The following is a 25101-nucleotide window of genomic DNA, read 5'->3' as shown; positions in this document are numbered from 1 at the left end:
ATATTGCGGCCATCTGCGAATGCAGCTTAGTTCCTGAGTAAATGATGTAGTTACACGATAACGATCACTGAACTAGGAGGTAAAGCGAGGAGGTGATCACTTCCCGGGGTGAATCCGATCGCTAATATGGGGGGGTGACAACATTGGCAAGAGTCTTGTTACTAAAAAATTCACCTGGGCATGGTTGAGAAGGAATGACATTATAAGAAGACGAAACACCGTATTTTAAGTACAAGACGTCGCATGAATGGTCATTTAAGAAGCAAAAAGACATTTTGACCATTTAAAAGGTGAATTTTTTGTAATATTCTTCTTAAATAAAAATCCTGCGCCTTTATTCAGAGACGCAATATCATTTCGAAAACCATGGCTCATTTGTCACTACAAGAGTAACAAAATATACGGAGAAATTCAAGTACGCGTTAGTTTGATTGAATTTCTATTACTACCCACCAAGTGTACAATGATGGCCCCAAGTAAACACAGCGAAACATTTTCTTCTAAGCTTGAGCCGACATTTTTATGAATAGTATGTGCCCACTGTGTTGCAAACCTTTAGTGCGAAGTATTACAAACATGCCTTTGGATGTGCACTTTAAAAAAGAACATTTAAAGAATAATATTTTTAGCGTATTGTTCGCATAACGAAAGTCAGTTAACTCCATGCGATCACACAACTGACGTGCAGATAAGCACTAAATTGTTCATCGTGACTGTACCCTTTTGGGAGAGTTTGGTTTTGTGCTCCCGTAGTGCGGCTGCAGGTTCTCCGCACGCTTAGGTGACTTAGCTTCCTTGAGTGATGGGGACTCAGGCTTCAGAGACCTTGCCCTGGGCTTGTCACTGCGTGGTCTAGGCGACCGGATGCGAGTTTTAGTGGACTTCTTTCTCGGAGATAGCGAAGCCTTTATCATCTCCTTTCTCTGCTTCTCGCTCATTTCTTCCGGGGATGCCGCCCGTTTCGTTTTCTCTTTCTTGAAGAAGACGAGTTCCGGCAGCCACTGGACACCAACCGCTGTCAGTAGCACAAGCAAGGCAAAGGCCATGTTGGCGAGAATAGAGGAAGTTCTTCCCGGGTTCAGTTGCGTCACCATTGCTAGAAGCCCTCCCAACCTGCCGATAAAGGCTGAAAAGAAAAAGCCCTTTGCCCGGACCGCAGAGGGGAAGGCTTCCGCAGTGTAGCAATAGTTGACCGTCACGCCCGAGTGGGTGGCTAGCTGAGCGAGCCTTCTCAAGTGGGAAACGACCCTAGGATAGCCCACAAAATTCAGCACGACAAAGAGAGCCCAAAAAACACACAACAGCATCAGGCTCAGCCAAAGGGCATGACGGTAGCCACTCCGCCGCATGTACCAACAAATGGCGCAGTAAAACAATATCTCAAGCACGATATAGGTGGCTTCCTCAAACCATCGTTCTGTACTAGTCGGCATAAATAAAACGTATAAGGCCAGCGTCAATGTAAACCAGGCCAGGGCTGCCGAGAGGGGGCTTCCACTGCTGAAAAGCCAGGATCGTGCAGATGTTTTCGACGATGAAGGCGGCGTAGAAGCAGCCTCTTCGTCTGCCTTCATCTGGGCTTTCAGTGCTCTGAACGTCACTTTAGCACTCACCAGGTTCGTGCCATTCATCCTGGCCGTTCTGAGAATATTCTGTTCAGCTTGTTGAGTCATCCCTGAGGCAAGCAGCCAAATAGGAGACTCCTGAATCAGGGAACTCAACACGGCCAGTAAAACCGTGGGCGCGACAAGGAATATGTGGGTCAGATACCAGGAAGGTTGCAGCCATGATACGACGTGGACGGCGGGCGGCATTAGGGTAAGTCCGACGGCTGAGCTGACGAAGGCTAGGATGGCACGGTGCTCGTTGTCAGTCACCTCATAGAGCAAGATGAACAGCAGGGCAAAGGCCGCATAGGAAGTGGCCGAGATGACAAGTCGCGCAGTCAAAAACATGAAGAAGGAGTTCGCTATAGCTGAGACGATGCTCGCGAACGAGAACACCCATAGCAGCGCTATGATGACGGGCCTCCTGCCAAAGCGGTCAGCCATCGCTCCGGCGACTGGCGCGGAGAAAACTGGGCCGACCATGTAGAGAAAAAAGGAAAACTGGTAGAGCCATTGACGGTCGCACACCAGGTTCCACATGCTGACTATACTGTCGGGGTAGCCTTTGTCGTCATAGTCCCATTCGCGGCAGGGAACTTCATGACGTTCTGCTCCTTCGTCCTGCGTTAGACACAGAAAAAGCCTTGAATTTAGAATTCTTGAATTTCCCGAGCAACAAAAAAGGACAAAAGCAAGACGGCACACCCAGGTACAGAAGTCTTAACTAAGTTTATTGCTGTTGCGGCTGGTATACAAATACGGTAGATGTCATGGCAACCAAACCGTGAAGTTGAAACGCCATATGCAACAACAAACTAATGATACTATCATGACAACACTGACAGCATTCGCTTAGAGCTCGACATATTGTCGTATTACTTGGCATTATAACCTACAGAAAGAACGCTTAGACAGTTTTATTCTTTATTTTAGATAACACTGGATCCAAATAAGGTACAACGCAGCCGAGAGATTATTGGATGATTTATGCAGATTACTGAACGACCGATCTGGCCCTCACCGTAGGACGCCGATCATCAAGCGGTAAAAATGACCTCCGATAACAACGGTAACGTTTCGGCACCGTTGCTGCGTTATTGGCCAGTACAGTTAAACTGTGGCTCCTAGTGGCGGCTGCAGACAAGACGCGACACAGACCCTCCTCCCGCCTAGGCCTTATATACGAAGGTAAATTACTTTGACACATGAAGGTCCTTTTTTTCCTCAAATACAGCACACAAACCACCTGTAACAATACCGTTGTCTATTACATCCAGAGAGTCTTAGAATTTCAAAACTCGCTATACTCTCCAGCAGACACGTTGGCTACCGACCCCCAGGACCATGTGAGTTAAATTCGAACCGCCAAACACGTTTTTACCGCAATCGTAGTTGGCCCAACTTTTGGAATCGGCGTAGCCCTGTTTCAAGTCTCGCATATTTGGTGTTGTCATTTATCTTCGGCAAAGGAAAATGCGCAACAGTGGGGCGGGCAACTCGGAGCTGCGGCAGCCGAGCCCCGCACTTTGCCTGACTTCACAGTTTAAAGATTTAACGTCGTGAACTCGTGCCCGCACCTCAACATACATGAAGTATGATGTTGCTTGCCTTGTGGTAAGGCTGCATTTGAAGGTTTCCTAATGTTAGGCGTCATCACAGGATACTAGGGCTAACGTTATGCCTTTTTGTCTACCTTCCCGAAGTGTACTCTTTTGAAATGGTTTTGATTTGTACGGAACCTTTTTCCAGCTTGGAGTACATGACGACGTTGTAAGACCTCCACGCCAACGTTAGGACTTTGCTACGGCGTGCTCTTACATACCCATGTATTTGCATGCACCGACGGTGGGATGTGGAATATTGGTTTACACCAGGAATGCGTGCATCTTTAGCACGTATTTGTGCACACGCTGGTGGTGTCGGAATTTTGGAGTTTCCACTCCGGAATTGGAATTACTCCGGATTCATTCTATCATTTCGAGATGCTGCAATGGAATGAGAATGCAATGAGAACAACGCTTGAAGTAATGATGAATTGGTATTGAAATTAATCCCATTTTGGTAATGGGAATGGAATGGGGATTTTCAGACGACGTGGTTACCATGACTGGCATCTTCCGGTTACTTATTTAGTCTTTGACAGCGACAGCAGCGCTACATTTCAAAGGGAGCACAGGTGACGGAGATATGAACGCATACGCAGCATTTTCAGTAACCGGGCATCACGGTTAGCGGGTGTGAAAGAGAACTTGGAGAGGCACAAGTGTGTCATGCGCGCATGCTTGCATAAAACACGACGCTGTACACACCACATAAGGGGAAGTCGCTGTCAGTCCTTTCGAGTGGAAGCATTAAGACCAGATTTCTTCAGAGGTCTAAGGTTGCATTTCAGAAGCTTGTTCATACTCCAAAATCGAAACGATGTTTTTCAAGGTTTTACTTCGCTCCACTACATCTTTTTTTCCATCCTTCTTAACGCTTTGAACTGTACAAGACGTGTGCTATTCCTCACAGTGTCTCAAACGCATGCAGTCATGTCGGCGCGAAAATGAACAGGGGCTCCAATACACCTTTTTTTGCATCCTTGTTAACACTTTGTACTGTACAAAACAGGGAGCTATTCCTCACAGTGTCTCCAACGCATGCAGTTAAGCGAGTGCGAAAAGGACCAGGTGCTCCAACACACCTTTTTTTCCACCCTTCTTAGCACTTTGTACTGTACAAAACAGTGTGTTATACCTTACAGTGTCTCCAACGCATGCACTTAAGTTGGCGTGAAAAGGAACCGGGGCTACAATACATCTTTTTCCATTTTTGTTAACACTTTCTACTGTACAAGACAGCGCGCTATATCTTACAGTGGCTCCCATTCATACAGTTAAGTGGGCACGAAAAGATACAGGGGTATTGGAAGCCGTGTTGAAGCTATAGCAGAAGAAATACGTTCGAAGTGACTGATTTCTGGAGCAGGACTTTTTTCATATTTTATATTTTTTCTTCTGGCTGCCTTCGGTATTTTTGTACAACGCTCTCATTACATTGACCCATCTGATGTACATACTGCATAAAACTGGTTCGTTGCGTCAGATCCACTGAATTCTCGTTTTGACCTGTTTTCTAGCTTCCCACATTGTGCAACAGCCGATTTTTATTATTCCGCTTCAGTAACTAACAAAACGTGCCAAGTCGCTGGACCTACAATCACTTCCCTGTGAGGAAATATTTGTATACGTTGCGAGGAAATGTAGCACCACGACTGGTTTCAAAACGGTTTACTGAAACTTTGCAGGTTGCCGTAGCAGATGCCGATGCAACAGTCGCTGGGGCGTACTGCGTCCTCGCAGTGGACCTCTTGCTGCCCACGAGGATACACCTCCAGCTAATGAACACGAAATTTTTCCCCTTAGGCGTGTATCGTCACGTCTGGCCGGTGGCGCTTTTAGGTTTCGGCTCTTCGTGCTTTGGCAGGCTCTTCGAAGCAAAACTTTCTCTGTTAAACTGTCCGTGGCGCCCAAGGCAGGAGGGCGTCTACGTCGTAGGCGCCCTATGCCCAGATCACCAGGCGGAGAAAAGCGTCCAGAAGGAGGGGTGAGAAAGACAAACGCTGCGCTTCTCGAACTGCGGTGATTCACACCACATGCTGATACTGTGAAAGCTTGCAGCTAGCAATATAAAGAGTCCGCGCATGAAACATGGAACAACGAGCCTGCTTGGTGTTCTCCTCACACCGTCCGTGGCCGGTACGCAACGCAGACCGTTGTGACTTGCAAGCTGACCTCAAAGGCATCTCCCTGCAATACGGCTTCAACCTGTGGAGCCTTGGTCCGTCGGCTGAAGCTTGGACCTGGGGCTCCAGAAACAGCAAACGTTGTGACTTGAAAGCCAACCTGGTAGGCATCTCCTGGGAATACGGCTTCAATCTGTGGACCCTTTGTCCATCTGTGGCAGCTTGGCCCTGGAGCTCCAGCAAGGGCATATAATGTTGAATTGTTAAAAACGCCGATGCTCCCTGCTTGACCACCACCCCATATAGACCATGAGATAAAGAAAATCACAAGCAAGTCAGAAAAAAATTAAATTGTGGGTGATGACCTTTGCGTTCCCGGCACCCTCCCGCAAGCGTAAGCACGGAGCTTCGGATGTGTTACTGAGCTTTCTAACTCCAGGCTCTGCTATAGCAGTGAGCAGCTGAGATATACAATTACGTTAGATATTATGTACAAGAATGCAGACTACACAGCTACCAAAATGCGTTTGCTTCTCTCACTTCCGGCTCTAGCAATGGCCTTGATAACGAGTGGTTTGACGACTCTCAGCAGTAAGGACAGGAAATTTGTTCTTTGTTTGGCTGCAGTGTTTCTTTGCACGTGGCCTTCGGGCATGGGTACAAACAGACATGATTACTGAAGCCTTAGTCGTCAGCGTGAAAGTTCGGGCATTGCCATTATATATGACTTCCCAAGCACTCAATGAGAACAACGACTGCAGTAACAGGAAGGGACGAGCTCATCACGTGTGCCTCAGTCATCACACCAAGCCCGGAGGAAGCTTAAGAAATAGCAATTCCAGTTGCGTTTACCCAAAAGCGACGAAAATAGTCACGTACTCCCAACAAGCGTATAGGAATTTCAGAAAAGGATGGGTTTCTGATAAGGCAGTGAGAATAAGCCAAAAAAGTACCACCAAGTCACAAAATAGAGCTAATATGGGTGCAGCTCACTCTTCGGTGGAGGGCAATGAATTTGCCCACCAACAGGCCCGACAACTAATCAGCCGGGCAGAGGGGCCGCAACCGCGACCCATAACGGGCTACAAGGACATAGTCACTATAAAGACGAGAGGGGGCGATATCCTAAACCGCAGCATTCTCTAAACAGAACGCAGCAAGTCATATTGTCACGTAGCCAAAGACCACGCAGCTGTCTTGAAGAAAAGCAAGTTTATTGGAGCGAACTTGTGCTCCCCTAACAATTCAAAGAATACACAGGTGGCGAAAAAGCAGTCAACAAAGTGACGTGCCTGTACTGGTGTCGGCCATTGGAATGCCGCGGCATCTGCTGAGCGGGAATTTATCACTCGGCGCGAGGCTTTCTGGAATAGTCGAATTGTATCCAGAACACTGTAGATCAACGAAGATTATTCTACGCTGTTCACGTTAGTTCGGAACGCTCGCCCTATCAGAAGAGATAACACATGCGGCACAGAAAGAAAGAACGGAACACGAGCCTCCCTTGGCACACACAACACCGATAACACAGACGGCGGAGGCGGGCGGCAAAAGTAAAACACAAATAAACAAACCCAACGCATGGTTCGCGACATTCCCCCTTCTAAGAGTGCATCGACCCGATGCTAACGCAAGCGACAGTCCGAACAAATACAAAAATAGAAGTCCGTCATCGTGCGTAGAAAGGTTTTAAGCGAACCACGTGGACGACTTCGGGCCGCGTGCGTGTCGTTACGTTCCAGAATCCCCATAAGGGATAACCTGGTAGGTAAGGTAGCCAACACGTGGTAGAATCCGGTAGGGTCCGAAATACCGTCGTAGAAGTTTCTCACTGAGTCCACGTGGTCGGATGGGAGTCCAAACCCACATACGATCCCCTGTGTGGTACTCAGCGTCTCAGCGTCGGAGGTTGTAGCGTCTCGCATCGGACCAGCTGCTGGTCCGCTGTGCGAACTCGAGCTAGCTGGCGGGACTCCTCCGCACGCTGAAGGTATCCTTGGACGTCAGCGTTGAGGTCGTCTTCATCCCCGTAGGGAAGTGGGTCATCAAGCATCGTAGTCGGCCAACTTCCGAAGACAAGCTCGAACGGTGTCATCTGTGTGGTTTCCTGAGTAGCCGTGTTGTACTTCCGAAGACAAGCTCGAACGGTGTCATCTGTGTGGTTTTCTGGGTAGCCGTGTTGTACGCAAACGTGACGTACGGTAGTACTTCGTCCCAAGTCTTACGTTCAACGTCGACGTACATAGACAGCAGATCCGCGATCGTCTTGTTCAGACCTTCCGTCAGTCCGTTAGTTTGGGGATGGTACGGTGTCGTTCTTCTGTGATCTGTGTTGCTGTAGCGTTAGATTCCTTGCATAAGCTCCGCAGTGAAGGCCGTTCCGCGGTCCATGATTGGGACTTCAGGGGTTCCATGTCGCAGCACAATTTGGTTTATGAAGAACTTGACGACTTCTTGTGCAGTCCTTCTCGGAAGAGCGGTGGTCTCTGCGTAGCGCGTCATGTAGTCTGTCTCTACGACAATCCACTTGTTCTGTGATCGTGACGTAGGGAACGGGCCTAAAAGGTCCATTCCAATCTGTTGAAATGGCGTCGACGGGACGGCGATCGGTTTCAGTAGTTCGGCGGGTGTTGTCGGCGGCGTTTTTCGTTGCTGGCAGCCACGGCAACTCCGAACGTAGTGGGCGACGTCGGATGTAAGGCTTGGCCAGAAGTACTTCGACTTGATTTTTCCTATAGTGTGAGCTGATCGATGTCCGGAAGACGGGTCGTCTTGGCACGTTTCCAAAATTTCGACACGAAGGTCTGCGGAAAGAAAAGTAGATCATTGGTTCTCGTTCCGGGGCTGAAATTCTTCTTCACGAGGACAGTGTTTTTGAGGCTGAATGCTAATAAGTTCCGCTTGAGCCTCCTAGGCACAGCGACGTTGCGTCCTTCGAGGTAGTCGATCATGACGTGCAGGTCGGGGTCGGCACGCTGCTGGGTGGCTAGGTCGCTCTGTGTCACGACTCCGAAGAACGCGCTGTCTTCATCGGTGTCTTGTGGTGGTGGGTCGATGGCGGCGCGGGACAGGTAGTCGGCGTCGGGGTGTTTCCTGCCGGATTTGTAGACTATTGTAACGTTGAACTCTTGCAGGCCCACGCTCCACCACCCAAGACGGCCAGAGGTGTCCTTCAAATTGGCGAGCCAACGCAGCGCATGGTGGTCTGTCCCAACCTTGAACGGTCTGCAATACACTTGTGTATGGACGAATTTTTGAAATGGCCCATATGATAGCCAGGCACTCTTTTCCGGAGGCAGAGTAGTTTTTTCCTCCTTCGGCAGACCACGGCTTGCATAGGCGATTACCTTTCCGCAACCGCTTTGCTTTCGGACGAGGACGGCACCCAAACCTATATAGCTGGCGTCCGTGTGCATTTCCGTATCGGTGTTTTCGTCGCTATGGGTGATGTTTTGGCCGGGTCAGGCAGGACTCCCGCGGCTTTGGCGACGTGTACCAAAAACTTGAGTTCCTCGTAAGCGAAGCGGCACTTTTCGGGCTTCAGCGTTACCCCCACGAGCGAGTTGCCTCGAGTACAGACTCTAACCTTGCAAGGTGTTCATCGAAAGTCCGGGCGAATACGACAACGTCGTCAAGGTATACGAGGCAGATGTGCCACTTCAGGCCAGCTAGCACAGTGTCCATAACTCTTTGAAACTGTGTGGGCGCCGTGCACAGCCCAAACAGCATCACCTTGAACTCGTATAGACCATCCGGGGTTATAAATGCAGTCTTCTCTCGGTCATTCTCATCCACTTCAATTTGCCAGTGTCCGGTCTTCAGATCCATCAACGAGAAGTACTTCGCGTGGCAGAGGTGGTCGAGGGCGTCGTTGATTCACGGCAGGGGGTACACGTCCTTTTTGGCGATTTTGTTCAGTCTCCGGTAGTCAACGCAGAACCTTAAAGTGCCGTCTTTTTTCTTCACGAGTACGACCGGCGCAGCCCACGGACTTTTCGATGGCTCTATTATGTCGTCGCTGAGCATGTCGTCTACTTGAGTCCAGATGTCTTCGCGCTCGTGTGAAGAGACACGGTATGGTGACTGCCGGGTAGGGCGGCCTCCATCTTCGGTTATTATCCGGTGCTTCGCCAGAGGTGTCTGACGTAACTTTGAGTCCGACGACAAACACTCGCTGTAGCGATGAAGCAAAGCCAATAACTTGTTCTTTTCTTCTTGCGGTAGCGCCGGATTAACGTCAAAAGGATGCGGAAACTTGAAGGTATCTTCGCGTGCTCATTCAAAGTCGGCGACTGCGATCACGTAACTTGCTTGTTGAGTTTCTTCGAGGAACGCAATTGCAGCGCCGTTGTTTAAATGCTGGTATTCCTCGGTGAAATTGGTGACCAAAACGTGGGATCTGCGTTGCTTACACCGCACAATGCTTCTTGCGACAGACACACCGCGGTCGAGAAGCAACCTTTTGTCACTCTACACGATAGCGTCGACGTCAGGAGCAGCACCTTCACAGTAGACGGTGATCATCAAGCTTGCGCTGGGTGTCAGGGTGACATGATCATCGGCGATGCTTACAGCTGCACGGTGTTCGGGGTTCGGTTACGGCGTCATGGAGTGATCGGAGGGAAATGTTATGGACTTGGCCTGTAGATCAATTATAGCACCGTTGTCCGTCAAAAAGTATATTGCGAGAATTACGTCGCGGGAGCAGTTAGGCAAGGTAACGAACGCGGTGGGGTACGTCGTGCCGTCTATGCTGACGCGGCATGTGCGCGTTCCACTTGGCGTCACGAGGTGACCTCCTGGGTGCGTGTGTGCGGACCGTCCCATCTGGCCATAACTATCTTCAGCTTAGACGCAAATGGCCCGCTCATTACTGAGTAGTCGGCTCCTGTGTCTGCGAGGGAGACTATATTAAAGCCGTCGATGGACACCTTGACTTCGAATGCCGCCTTCCCCGAATTCCGGGTGCGTCGGGGCGTCGCATCTCGGCTTGTGCGTGTTGACGGTCGGGCACTGTGCGTCGTCGGCGTCTCTTCATCGGCAGTCTCGGTCATGTCGGGTACGCGTCACGCGGTGTAGCTGTCGTCATGTTCGGGAGTCTCGTCAGGGTTAGGTCGGGTCGTTGGGATGAGGGCATGTCGTGAATCAGTGTCTTCGGCGCGTCCTTGCGTCGTTGGAGAGTTTCGGGTTTTTCTCCGTTGATCGACTTCCCCTCTAGAAACTGCTGCTTTTAGCTTCCCCCACGTTGGCTGGGGGACCTTCCTCGGGTGAAGTTAGCATTGCTACGGCGATTGGCACGGGTAGGGCGACGGCGAGCGGGTGAAACGTGCTGGGCCACGGCTTGTTTGAGAGAAATACTTGTCGATCTCACGTGGACGTTGGCCAGGGAGAGGGCGAGGTGCGTCGACGGAGAATCCTCGCAAACCTAGCTTCTTGTAAGGGCAGTGGCGGTAGATGTGGTCGGCCTCTTCGTAGTGGTAACACAGCGGCCGATTATCGGGCGTTCGCCACACCTCGGTCTTCCTTGGCGCCTGGTGTCGGGTTACAGGGGGTCGGGGGGGTGACACTGAACGGCGGTACGGCGGGGCCTCTTGACGACGTGTTGTATCAGGGCGGGGTCGACGAACAGCAGCGGAGTAGGTCATAGCGTCTGGCTCGCGGGGTGCTTCAGATGGCATAGAAGTTCCCGAAGCGTACGGTACTTCTTCCCGTATCACGTCAGTCAGGGAAGCGACTTGAGGTTATGGCATCGTCGCCGTTAAAAGTTTCCGCAGCTCCTCCCTCTCCACTGCACGGAGGGTGTCGCGTAGTGAGTCCGAGTTTATAGCGCCGGCACCAGTCGTCTCCGAAACCCGCGCATTAATTGGACGGTCGTACTTCCTCGTTCGGATTTCGAGAGTCTTCTCCATCACAGTGGCCTCAGACGTGAAATCGGACACGGTCTTGGGGGGGTTGCGAACAAGGCACGCGAAGAGCTCTTGCTTCACACCTCGCATCAGAAACCGTAGTTTTTTTTAAATGCGGAGCATTTCTTAGGCTCGCCTTGTCCTGCGTCGTTGATGGCGGCGTCGTCCACACGATCACAGCGCATGCGCAACTCTCCACCTTACACCCACAGCTCCGCGATACTACACTATAAAAAAGAGAAATAGTTAGCGGCGCCCGGTTTCGATCCCACGACTCTATGGCCGCAACGGGAGGTACGCGGTGCTCTTCCCACTATGCTACAAGTCCGGGACAGGAGCAAGTGCTACGAACGCGCCTTATGTCCTTGACTCATTCAACCTACGTCAAGAAGCTACTGATACAACGAAGGCACGCTAGGCTGAACGTCAACGGAAACGACGAACTGAAAACTTTAGAGGGGGATGCTGAATTTCCCGTGGAAAAGCTGTGGCAGGAAGCGCCACGCGCCTTGCAGCTCAACCTGCCCCGTCCGCAGCGCCTCTGATCCTGATTGTGGCAGGATACCCCTAGAGACTGGCCAACCAAAGAATCCATCACGAGATAGGTTCGCGTTCAACCACCGTCGTCATCTTCCCATAGGGGAACCGCCGAGGAAGAAGAACGAGAAGACAAAGCTGCGAAGAGAAGGGCGTGTACATTGCTGTCAGCCGGTGCACCAATGTAAATAAACTTTAGCTCACCAAAGCTGACGGAGACTACCGATTCTAACACAGAGACAACATCGACAAGAACATGATGGACGAGTTTCGGCGCCTCGAGAACCACCGCCTACTCACCGTAAAACAACAGCACTTGCGTGCCTTTGCCACCGGTGTGGACCCGGACGCGAAATTCCCTCTGGCGCTATTAAAAACCAGATCACTCAACATAACGTCAACACAATGGAACCACACGGAACCGCCACGATGCTTCGCATCCTCGTCAGGGTTCCCCAGGGAAGATGTAATTTTTTTTCCTCCGTCATTCCTGGGTCGGCACGGTGAAAAAAATTCCCCGCATTTCCCCGAAGGGGTGTATGAGGAAGTGCGAAGCACGGGGTGATGCTATGAGGGGGAGTTTGTTGAAGTTTGGTGGCATTTTGCCCGTTAGTTACATTAACACCCCCTCGTGATCACGTTCGGCTTAACACGCCTCGTTTGTCCCTCTGCGGAAATCTTGGTGAATTAACGTGTATGTTCGAGAGGAGGAGCGCACCGCACCGCAGCGCACCGCAGCTGCGAAGCGCCGACCGGAGTGAAGGGAGAGGAGGCGCAGTCACGTGAGAGAATGCAGAACTACCGGGTTTGTAGTATCACGTGTACACCACGCAGTTATCAAGCCGCTATAACGCCGCTGAGTCGCCAACGCACGCCGCTGACGGCGTAGTTTGAATGCGTTAAAGGTATAAGGCGCGTTACTAACACTGACATCAACGTCGCGTCCGTGGCTTAGTCGGTAGAGCGTCGCGCTGCGGCCGCAAAGTCCGCAGATCGAAACCTGGCGCCGGATGCTGTTTTTTTGTTATATATACAGCTGGCGGAGATGCGTTCGGAGCTTCGCGCCCTCAGAGAGGAGAATGCACAGCTGCGATCGGAGATTGCGGAACTTAAACGAAGCAAAGAACGTACACCAGCAACCCAATCTGCTCCCAAGTCAGGACAACCTGAGCGTTCCCATCTGCAGCCTCCTAGAGGCAGAACTCCCTCTGTGCCTCGGCGGAGCCGCAGCACCACTGCAAAACAAACGGCAACGTCACAGCCTGCTTCGAGTGTCATGAATGAGATTTTACAGGCGCTCAAGTATGTCCGGGCTGATGTTCAACAGGAACGCAGCGCTCGACTTACAGATATTGAAAAATTGAAGTCTACCATCGACAGTTTTTCGCAGCAGGCGTCATCTATGATGACATACATTCAAAGCCTTCCAACGTCACAGGAGGATCCCCCTCCACGAAAGGTCACAGCGCGGAGCACGCTAGGACAGTAGCATGGATTCCCCTAAAGTGCTACAGTAGAACTGCCGAGGGTTTCAGACGGCCGCCCCAATATTGAAAAGTAAAATCCACACAAGCCGTCCTATCATTCTTCTTTTACAAGAAACGAAGTGCTCCCCAACCATAAGTGGTTATACCACTTTCGCCAATCCCGCAATAATGTGGAAAGGCACCAGAGGCAACCCTAGGAGTCCTACAGCGGCCGGGCAGGCAGCCGTTCTGGTGAGATCGGACCTAACCTGCGCTCACTTGGCGATTACTGGGCACACTTCACCAGATCACGAGGCAGTGATAGTTATGGTACAGCTACCCAACGGAAAGAAACTTCTCGTTGCATCTGTGTACTATCGCCCTGTATCAAGCGCACAGGGCAGGGTTAATTTTATGTGGATGCGGCATCTCGTTCAAAAGTATCCCAACATACCGATTCTAATTGGAGGTGATTTTAATGCGCAAAGCCCAGTCTGGGGCTACTCCCGGTCAAATAAGCGCGGTGTAGCTCTGGAGGCTGCAGCCGAGGACTCCGGCCTTCACTTGGTCAATGATATTGCAGTTCGTACGCGTCTGGGCTTACATAGCTCCCAAAATGACTCCACCCCAGACCTCACTTATGCTTCATGTGGGGTTGTCCGCTCTTGGAGCGTGTACGATACTACTTGGGGCAGCGACCATTTTCCAATTCAAATACAACTGACAGGAAAGCGATTTCGAAACAAACGAACACACAAAATTATAGATTGGCAGTGTTTCCGGCAGAGCGTACAAGTCCGCAGCACCGCTACAATGAAGGAGTTCGTTTCTACGTTGCAAGAGGCAGCGCTGCAGGCCAGGGAAGAAGTCGAATGTGACGACAGCTCACCTGCCCCGGACAAACATTCAGCCAACCTATGGCGCAAGGCGGCCACTCTTACAAAACACTACATTCGAAACGGAAAAAGGCCGAGAGATCTTGTTAAAGTGAGACAACAGTACAAAATCATACGGGCCTATGAACAGACCCTTTCTAATGAGCAGTGGCACAGCTTGTGCTCTCAGCTTAGCCAGGAGCGCGGCCTAGCCAAACTATGGGGAATTTACCGCACATTGGCAGGGAAACGCAAATGCAAAAACCGGCTCTTCGATACCCTTATTCTCGAAGCCCCACCGGATCAGGTAGAGGAAGACATCATAAAGACGTTCTTCCCTTTTTCATCACTTACGCCCCCACCCCCACTGCCATGCATCTTACTGCCCAGTACGCACCCGGAGCTGGACGCCCCGTTTACATTGGGAGAATTGCAGGCTGCCCTTTGTCAGGGCCGGTCTAAGTCAGCTCCAGGACACGATGGCATCACGTGGCAGCATCTGCGCAACTTAGACGAAGTGGCACAGGAACGTCTTTTAGAACTAGCAAATGCGTAATGGGAACGGGGAGAGGTTCCTTCGGATCTCAAACTCACGCTACTAACGCCGATACCAAAGCCCAATAAGGACTCATCCAAGCTCGCCAACCTAAGGCCTATTTCATTGACGCCAACGCTATGCAAGCTTATAGAGCGCATGATTTGTAATCGAATGCAGCATCACTTAGAATATATCCAACCATGGTTCCATCCCTCACAAACCGGCTTTAGGCCCCATCTTGGAACGCATGATGCCTTGTGGCTACTCAGACGTGTTATCAACCGTAAAGGCGCCGGGGCCCTCCCCGATTACGTACTTGCGGTTGATATGCGAAAAGCCTTCGATAACGTTAAGCATCAAGCGATACTAGAAGAGTTGGCCCAGGCTTACCCCAGCCAGCGTGCTCAAAATTGGATTCGGAACTTCCTAAGCCAACGACCAGTACAACTCGCAGCATCGTCTCCGGGATGGACCCCCAGGACCTATTTCTTGGATAGGGGCGTGCCCCAGGGGTCTATCCTCGGACCGATGTTGTTCAATTTGGCCATGGCGAGAGTAGCGCGATCGCTAGAGAAGGACACGGCGGCTAGGTTTGCAATCTATGCCGACGATATAACTATTTGGACCGAGGCGCGGGACTTTGACTGCGTCGAATCTATGATCACAGAACTCCAAGCAGCTGTCCACAGCCTTACGGACACTTTGCCCTCTCTAGGGCTCGCCTTAGCGCCAGACAAAACAGAATTTCTTGCTGTCCATGGGAGCAAGAGTTTACCTCCCCAGTTGCATCAGGTGGTATACATATCGGATATTCCTATTGCCTCTGAAACCGGTACGATCAGGCTTCTGGGATTGCCGCTAGCCAGCAGCAACAGCGCCAAACAATGGATAAGTCAACTAAAGTCAAGCTGGAAACCGATGCTACACTTAGTGTCGCGTATCTCGAATAAGTATGGTGGTGCATCTCAAACGGCAACCCACACGCTGGCAAGGGCAGTGTCACTGGGCCGAATATGTTATGGGGCTCCGGTGTACGACCTGACCGCCACCCAAATGAAACATCTCGACATTCTATATCGAGCTGTTCGCCGCACAATAACTGGCCTGCCTCGACACACCCGTATAGCGGCGCTTGAAGATTCTGTGGCTCTGCCACCGCTGCCCGCACTAATAGAAGCAACCATCGCCCAGAACGCTGCGAGACGCGAACTGACAAGCCAAGGCCTGGCTCTTGTGGCCTGGGACAACAGAAGACAACTCGATGCTGCCACGTTGCCCGCTGCACCACCACCGCCCTGGGAACGCACGACTCAGGTCGTAATGCATCAGAACACCAACACACCCAGAAGGCACCCCCAAGCCCGACAACAGGCTCAACGACGACTCCAGATGAGCAAACGCCCTGGGGAAATTGACATCTACACTGACGCCAGTATTCGCGACGGGCGCATCGGTGTAGCATGGAGATTTCCAGAGGCACCACACCTGAATGGCGCTGCAGGGCTCGAGCTGAACACCTGTTCACCCCTTGAAGCGGAGCTACGGGGCGTACTAGCCGTACTGGACCATTTAACGTACTCTGCGAATACACCTCAAATGGCACGCATATTGACCGATTCCCATGACGTCATGCAAGAACTCCGGAAACCATATTCAGACCACCCTATAGCCAACATCATTACGCTATCCCTTCAACATCTTTCGCGAAATGGTGTTACGATACGCGTGGCATGGGCACCAGGTCACACGGATTTCCAGTCGGGGAACCAAGCAGCACACGATGCTGCCAGGGAGAGCGCTTCATTACCTCCCTCCCCTTCTGCCGTCGTGCCTTGCATGAACCCGCGCCTGGAACTGGATGCTAGGCGTGTTCAACGCAAGATTACCCTATTACGTCAAACTCCTAAAGGATATCTGCCACACAGCCTTCAAATAACAAGGGTTGCCGAGATATTCATCAATAAAAGCATCGCCAACAGTGCCTCTGTTACGAGGAAATGGTACCATCCGAATGGGCAACCACCCCCGTATTGCCCTTATTCCCAAGAGAACGTATCATCTGACCTTCACCACCTCACGTGGGTGTGCAGCCATTTCGCTCTCCAAAGACAGGACTTGCTCCGTCACGTCCCTCCAGACACGGACACTCTGCACCCTCCAAATCACGAAATCGGTTTTCTGCAAGCACTAGGCAATTATGGCATACACAGTGGCCTTGCGAGATTAGTGTAGCCTGGGGGTGACTACCCATCCTGCGAAGAGCCTTAACATCATGGACGCAAAATGAGTGCTCAAAGAAGGGACGTTCAATTGTGCGACGAAGACCTTTTGCTACCCCCTTCCCTTCACTTCCCATTCCCCCATGCACGGCCTCCGGGCCTCCCCTTTCCTCCAATAAAGGCTTGAATCAATCAATTATATAGTGTAGTGGCCTGGCTGGCGCGCCGAGAGAGGGTGTTGCGAGCTGGAGAGTAGTAAAGGGGCTTTAGGAGAGTAGGCGAGGGGGGAGAGGAGGCGCTATGCGAGCGCGACGATTCAGGCTCGCTTAAGAAGTGCATTAGCACTTATTCCTGGCCAATCTCCCACGTGGGTATGTGCCATGTCAGCGGCCAGGCAGCGCGCGCCCATCTCCCCCCGTTGCTAAGGAAGACGAAAAGCGCGCGCACCCGCAGCTGTTGCTATGCGGACGGCGGAAGGTTCGGGGTCGCTTATAAAGTGCATTCGCACTTAAAAGTCGCTTCATCTCCTCGACGAACATCATGACCCCTTCGTAGGGGTGCTGCGTTAGAGTTTCCAGCAAATGCGCTGCGCGTTCTTTAGTGACAACGGTAGTAAACGTCTTCAGGAACTCGCTTTTGAACTGAGCCCAGTAGGTCAAGGAGCTCTCGTGGTCCTCCAACCAAGCGCAAGCTGAATCTTCTAAGTAAAATAAAACATGCCGGAACGTTTCTGCGTCGTCCCACCTGTTAAGGATCCGGACGCGCTCCAGTTCCTCCAACCATTCTTCTGGGTCTTCTGCGGGGGCTCCTCGAAAGGGTGGGGTTCCCGTGTCTGCTGCACGACGATTGGTGATGTTGCTCTTGCACCATGGTGGTGGATGCAGCGGTGGTTCTTTTGGGTCCGTCTGGCAGGAGACCAAACTCCGGCGGCAGGCCTTGCAGTCGGCGGCTGGCTCTAGTTGGACTGGCTTGGAGGCTTCCAGAGGCTGTTGGTAGCATAAAGGGTGCTTACACAGCAACTCCACTAGATGTCACGTAGCCAAAGACGACGCAGCTGGCTTGAATAAAAACACAAGTTTATTTCAAAGAATACACAGGCGGCGAAACAGCAATCAACAAAGTGACGTGCGTGGACTGGTGCCGGCCATTGGAATTCCGCGGCTTCTGCTCAGCGGGAATTTATCACTCGGCGCGAGGGTTTCGGAAATAGTCGAATTATAACCAAAACACTGTAGATGACCGAATAATATTTTATACTGTTCACGTTAGTTCGGAACGCTCTCCCTATCAGAAGAGATAACACATGCGGCACAGAAAGAAAGAACGGAACACACGTCTCCCATGGCACACACAACACCGATAACACAGACCGGCGCAGCCGGGGCGGCAAAAGCAAAAAACAAATAATGAAATCCAATGCATGGTTCGCGGCAATATATAGACAATTCCAAGCCGGGTAGTTCTCCCACCATTATCTCCTACACAAGTTCTATGCCGATAGATACGAGAAAGAATCTCCAAACTGCAGACAACTGGGCACACTCCAACACATAATAGGAGTGTGCAATTTTCCCAAGTTCACCCCTCCTCCGCTTCCCCTTCCCCTGACACCAACCCCGAGCGATGGGAGACCTTGTTGTTCAGCCCTGTCCTGGAAGAACAGACTGCGCTGATCACCAGAGGCAAGGAGTACCTGGAAACATATGGGGCCCGAGAAGAGGGCACCACTCTATCAAGAGCCAAAACGGCTCTACAATGCTCAATAAAGTTTGTTCTCTCTCTTTATCTCTCTCTAGGAAGGTGTTATTTCAAAATGTTGATCAGGTCCTCAAACAAACCGCCAGGCAATATTTGTGTTGTCAAGGATCTTGTTACACTATGGTTAAGTCACTTTAAATTAGGAAGTCATGTATAGTGTCCTGTATTGAATGGGCTGCGCTAAGATAATCCTTGAGCAATATTCTAACCAAATGGAGGTCAACCTGTAACTTGTGGCGGCTTTCCTAGGGTGAATGCAAAACTGTTAACTCTGTTAGTGATGCTGGCTTGCCGTCTCTCGCGAAGGTACAGCAGCCTTAGTTCTATATGCTCTAAATTCGCATCCAATCATTCATGTAAGCATTTAAAGTGCGTGTAGATGTGAGCAAGCTCCGCGCTACATGCCTGCGAGTTAGCCACACAATGCTCATGCTGCTTGAACGACGATACGCGAAGCAGATAGCAAGATGGTACGCTTCAGGCTGTGCAAAGAAACACAAAAAGCACACATCAATGCAATAGCCGCTTCATCGCGCGTCGCGGAAGAACAAACAATTAAAGCATGATAACGTGAAAATACCTTATATATTAAGTAGTGGGACTCCCGTTACCTAATATGCGAAAAGGAACAGTGTGACATTGACCCGTTCCAAAGCGTACGTTTTCCTAATGGGACCGATGGGGTTCGGTATGGAACCGATGGCCTTCTTTGAAAAAACTAATACAGCTCCCATAGACCGGTTGCTCTGCCGAAAAGCTCCGATACGATCTCTGTCAATACGGGGTGTGTATAAAACCGAGGACCGCAAAAAATATTTCTTTCTCTCTTTGACACCGGGCTTCCACTGCGTGAGAGAGAGAGAGAGAGAGAAACTTTTATTGAGCGACTGGGGTTAGGGAAGCGTGGTGGCCGCCGGTTGGAGGTCGGCGGCGACGATGGCAGCTCGTTCCACCAAGGCGATCTGAACGCCCGGGTCGGAGCTACCCAGCGCACCCTCCCATTGCTCGTCACGGGTGATTAAAGGGAAGGGATTGGATGGACAGGCCCACATCGAGTGGGGAAGTGTGGCGCGCTGGCCACACGCGGGGCAATGAGGTGAGGGGTAGAGGGAAGGGTGTATGTGATGGAGCACCGCCCTGCAGGGAAAGGATTGAACCTGCAGAAGTCGCCAGGTACGCGCTTGCTCATTGCTGAGCTGGGGATGCGCCGGGGGGTATTTTCGGCGGGCGAGGCGGTAATGTGTGAGTATGTCATGATACGCAATTAGGCGGTCTCTGGCGGATCGGGCCCCGTGGTAAGGAACTAGGCTGGCTCCCGCTCGGATTGTGAATCCTCGAGCCGCGTCATGGGCCGCCTCGTTCCCCCCGAGTCCCGAGTGCGCCGGGGTCCAAAATGGTTTCTTGAAAATCGCGATTAAGGAACGATTTTAAACAAGACAACACAAGCATCGATCTTGAAGGAACAGTACAGTAGTATACCTTTATCTTATAAACCACGTATCGGTACACATTTAATTTGGTCGTAGATACGTTTTCTTTGTGCACGAAAAATCGTCACATGGGTTTATTCTTAGCTTGCGATTCGGGTGTTTTGGGTGTTGCATCCAAACGATTCGCTAAGATCGTTTGGAAACACTTTTGTCGGACGTTGGAAGCACGTTTCACGTTCGTGCTTCTCTAAACTTTCGCTCGGTATGGTTCGTAAATTTTTCCATTAGAAGAGCGATTCTGCGCTGGATATGTATGGAAGCTGCTACCACCTCCCAACTTCGGTGACAAGTGACACATTTTGCTTACTTTTGCAGTTTTCAACGCGTATTGTAAGGTCAGATACATGTTGCATTCTTTGGTAACTCGTTTACAGCACCACGGGGCAGTTTTTACTTTGACGAAATAAAGGAATGGTACTGAATAGACTGTGCGTTCCAGGAGCAGGAATGGAATAACTTTTTTCATTAAGAGAAATTGAAAGAAAGGGAATTGTGAATAGTTCTAATTCCTCAGATGGGAATTGGAATTGAATTCGGAGGCCCATTCCGCAACACGGCTGGGTGTACGACCGGGAATCAACGAAGCAATCAAGCATATATTTCGGTTATTAGCATAGCAATGCCCACAGGCGTCACGCACACAACAGGGGGCGTTTTGCCTCCTACCGACGAAAGCGAAAAGCATGGCAACCTCTCTGCGCGGCAATGTGATCGAAAAATTACGGAGCTTAAACCTTTTACGCCGAGGCGATATCTTGGGACACGGCCGGACTGGAGCAGCGGCGAACGCGCACTTTCATATTAAAGTGCGCGCCCGCCGCTCCTCAAGCCCGGCCGTGCTTGGGAGTGGTGAAACACAGACGGCCCCGCCAGGGCGCAGAAGCTGAGGTCGGGACGCAGAAGCCCGCAGCTAAACGTTTTTTGCAAACCCCAATTTATGGCACGCGCAACACATTGTGATGCGCTGATCCGTACACACATACAAAAGATGTGTACGCAAACTAGGCTGTGGCGCAACGTAATTGTTGATCAAAAAGCTAGAATCATAAAATCGCCCCCAAAACCGCTATTGCCACCTCTTCCCCAGTAGTTGCGAAGATTAGCCACCCGCTCTCTAGACTGGTTGACGTAGCTATCAAGGACAGAAAATACGTTGGCAGGCTTAATCTCGACGTAGATGTTACCGAACGCCCCATGACAAAAGAAATATATTTTATTGTAAGCAATAAGGGCCAAACGATTCCGGTCGCCAGTAAACAAACAAAAGGAGCGTAGTTTAAAGCAACCTGCACGAAATAATTCCTGAAACTGCACAAAATACCGCTTAAAAAGCCTAAAAGTTTCCAGCATTGCAAAACTCCGAGGAGCCTTCAACGTATACATTTGGACGTAATTCTATTGTATTTACAACGAAATTTCTAAATTTATTGTTTTTATGCTAAGCCTATTGAATCTTTCAATTTTTCATGCCGTGAAAGTGGCTCCTTATACGATTCAGTTTGACGTGACAAAAAAATTTCCCGTTTTATCTGGAGAACAAGTAGCAAGATACTTAAGTAATTTACCGCGAATTTTCTTTTACAATTTTGTATTGTACAATTTTTTGGGCGCTACATATAGTGGAAGCCGAGGCTCCGCAGCGAAGGTGTTCTCCTCTGACAAAGAAGATTCCAGGGTCGAAATAAACTTGCACATTGACAGAGAACTGGCTTGTACATGATGTAGAGATTTGGTATGCTTTGAGTTGAAGCAAAGCTATACTAACGGTAAGATGAAAAGGGTTTTGTTAAAATTTTTGAAAGATAAGGTTGCTTAACGACATTTTAATTCCATGTTAGGGTTGAGGTTGATGTGACATCGGAAAAACTGATCTGAGCAGGACTTGAGGTCAGAGCTCGACACCTCATTAACCAACATATTGGCATATTGGCTAGCGCCCTCACCTCCACAGGCGGGTCGTAGACAGTGCATCCGCTTAATGTCCCGTCCGGAAGCAGAGGGATGGCTACGTTCCTCCAGGCTTCCTGAGTCAAATACCGGAGGTTGTCGGGACGCCTGCACCAGTGTCCCACGCGCCGACCAATGAGCTGGTAGGCGAGGACGTGAGCGAGTACCATCCAGGCGGACAGCACGAAGGAACAGGCGACGAAAAGCTGGTATCGCCCGTGGCCGAGGATTACGTACACGTTGTCCGTCAGGGCCGTCGGGGAGTCCGCCTTGAGGAAACCGGGCAGCACGTTCGCCTCGGCTGAGTCTTCGTCCTGTTGTGCCGGGACGGTATCTTGGGTGCGGGTTGTGCGGGTTGGCGTGGGTGAGCCGGAGGCGGGTGACTCCAGGCGCGAAACTGACGCCTGCATGGCACGCGAAGCTGCTCTAGAAGGCGTAGACGCCATGTCCTCACAGGAAAAGAGGGCCCGAGACAAGCAAGGGTTGGCCTTAAATTCCCGATTTTAGTACTTCTTCGTCGTCTTCTTTTGTCTCTTCTGGTGCACGGACGGCCGCTCGCTGTACTGCCTGTTTAAAATGAGCAAAAAGTCAGCCGCCAATGATGAGGGGGCAGTGAAAAATGAAAATATTACAAAAGGGTGGGTGAAATGCTAGTGCCAACAATAACTGAAAGACAATAAACTGAACAACAATAAATTTGGGAGGAAATACGCTACCAATAAGACATGGTGTGCTCAGAAATCATCCTCTTCTGCGTAGCAAGATATAGAATTGTGGTTCAGTTTGTAAGGTTTGTATCTATATCCTACCGGAGGCTGATTTATCATGAAACATCCCTCTTAGGGAGTTATTCCCAAAAGCCCCTTCTGGGAATGACTGGGCTTTTCCCAGTACCTAGTTCGGTTTAGCGAATATCTGCACCCGCGGCAACATCATATGCTTGCTAATAAACCATTCATGACTAAATATGCTTGGCAGCTAACGAAAACATCCTTGCCACACAGGTAGTAGGGCAATCTTAGTTGACTAATAGGAAATTAGTAATTTTATGAAACAAAACTAAGGAACTCAACTACAGCTGGCGTCTTTTTTGAAGCTGAATACAACACGAAAACAACTAAAGCGAAAGCATAGTTAATCAATGAACGGAAATGGCCGTGCGAGGGCTCCAGATGGGAACGCTGAGTCCTCTAGCCGTCGCCGTTACTGTCAAAATGGTTTAACTGCTTGGAAGATCAGAGGCCGCTACGTCATGCTTTGTCACGCAGAAAACGGAAGCACAAATAAACACTGAAATATATTTGTTCAGCTGTAATTGGGCCTCCACCGCGCAGACGAACACAGAATAAGGTTTATTTGACAAAGTTGAGAATTTAAATAGCTTACCTTATTTCTGAAGGTGTGTAATCAGAGGGCAACACTCGTGCTTCTTGTTAATCACTTGTGTTTAGCACTATTTTCCCTAGGTGACCTTGCGCCAATAAAGTCCAACAATCATCATCAACTATCATCTTAACTCGTGCTTCAATGCTCAAGCGAACTGCAGGCATGATGCCACACTACTTTTAATTCTGTGGGAAGCTATCGCACTGATTAAATTCGGATTTTTCCCGGTGTTGTTTTATTGGTTGGCACTTTTTTCGGCATGAACAATTTGCATAGGCTAAGCACTATATTTTTCTTACATTTTTCGCTATGCCCTTGACAGTGTGTCGCCCCCGTCGACGGTCAACCAATGTGTGGAGAGAATGGTGCCAAACACTTCCACTTTTGAACTCAGTTTCACGACGACGAAAAAACTGATATATACTTAGCCCTGAATTTGTGATTGCTCAGAAGCGCTGCGGCAACTCCGATATCCGAAGCGCCTTATCGCCAGTGACAAAGCACTTTCAATTAATTTTATTTTGATCGAATTCAGCTAGCGGTGTGGAACTTTTCGATTCTTTTACCACAATTTAGTTGACGTACGTTCAAAAGCTTTAGTCTATGAAACCTCGCAGTGGATTTGTGGGAATGAACGAGGGCCGTACAAGATGAAGGACTTGTCATCATCAAGGCTCACAAGTGCAGCGAACACAAGAATGGTTTGTGAAATTTGCTCACCAACAAACCAGCGTTCTTCTAAAAATGGCCATACTCATTTCTCTAATGTGCAGGGTCAAACGAGCGTAATGGATATGCGGGCACTTCCCTGCTAGGTCAGCAAACCGAAGCTCGACACGATGCCCGTGATTTCACTGGGTGCGCCTCGCCGTAAACAAGTGAGGATCGCTCTGGAGATGCGCGACTATTCCACGCAGGCTGATGTCAGCCGCACCGACCCCGGCCCGAGCTAGTCGACGCAGAGAACGCTTGACAAGGCGCTGTCTTTGCTGGACAACACTACATTGGAGATCGCACTAGCAGAAAAGCAATGGCCAAACGAGGGCCGACCCAGGAAGCCGGAAGATGGTTACACCTCCTATGATGCTCCCAAGCTTCGCCGTCATGCTCATTGTTATCGCTCACTACATCGGCGCCTGGCTTTTCTAAGCAAAGCCTGGATTTTCCAATCAAAGCATTGAAACGGAGGCAACTCTTGAACTCGCCGCCTAAACATGTGCAGCTTTCCCGCTCATGGCAGTCCTTTCAACAGTGATTACTCCGCAATTTTTTAGTGAAGTGAAAAGTTCTTTTGCACAGCTAATATTTGGGCGAATACTTGCTTTGTGCACAGTTTCAAGTCGCGCACGTTGCGCGACTGGGTTCCTGAGCCATGGGAACTATCCCATAGAAATGCATGGGGGGTTAGATTTCACAGCGAATTACACAACAAAATATTCAGAAACCTGAAATATCCTTTTAGAGTTTTAATCTTCACGTTGACTTCTACCTTTATGCCAGATATCGTTTTCCGAAAGTGGTTTTTCTAGGTTCCCGAGAGGTTGTAATTTTGAGCGAGAAAGCTGGGTATGAGTTTAAATCGAAAAACGTTTTTTGGGACTTTCTGTCTTGATGTAGCTTTACCGGTTACTTATCGCTATCGCTA

General features: G+C 50.1%; 1 protein-coding gene across 1 annotated transcript; it reads right to left on the bottom strand.

Annotated features, from left to right (window-relative positions):
• Positions 1 to 1669: 1669 nt before the first annotated feature.
• On the bottom strand, positions 1670 to 22516 carry LOC144164939 (beta-alanine transporter-like). The gene is made up of 3 exons (XM_077695163.1): positions 22067 to 22516; positions 1842 to 2228; positions 1670 to 1675 (listed from the first exon to the last, which is right to left on the bottom strand). Exons 1-3 carry the CDS (start codon positions 22514 to 22516, stop codon positions 1670 to 1672), a joined length of 843 nt encoding a protein of 280 aa, XP_077551289.1.
• Between the last annotated feature and the right edge of the window lie 2585 nt (positions 22517 to 25101).

Source organism: Haemaphysalis longicornis, unplaced genomic scaffold, assembly GCF_048455015.1.
Source record: "Haemaphysalis longicornis isolate Haplotype H1 unplaced genomic scaffold, Haemaphysalis longicornis Haplotype H1 scaffold_14, whole genome shotgun sequence".
Lineage (NCBI taxonomy): Eukaryota > Metazoa > Arthropoda > Arachnida > Ixodida > Ixodidae > Haemaphysalis > Haemaphysalis longicornis.
This window is presented reverse-complemented; position numbering and strand designations above follow the sequence as displayed.

Coding starts and splice junctions, on each gene's coding strand:
- LOC144164939 (XM_077695163.1), bottom strand. CDS start 22,516: ATGGCGTCTACGCCTTCTAGAGCAGCTTCGCGTGCCATGCAGGCGTCA. Junction 2,229..22,066: donor TCTACGACCCGCCTGTGGAG/GTGAGGGCGCTA, acceptor TGTCTAACGCAG/GACGAAGGAGCAGAACGTCA.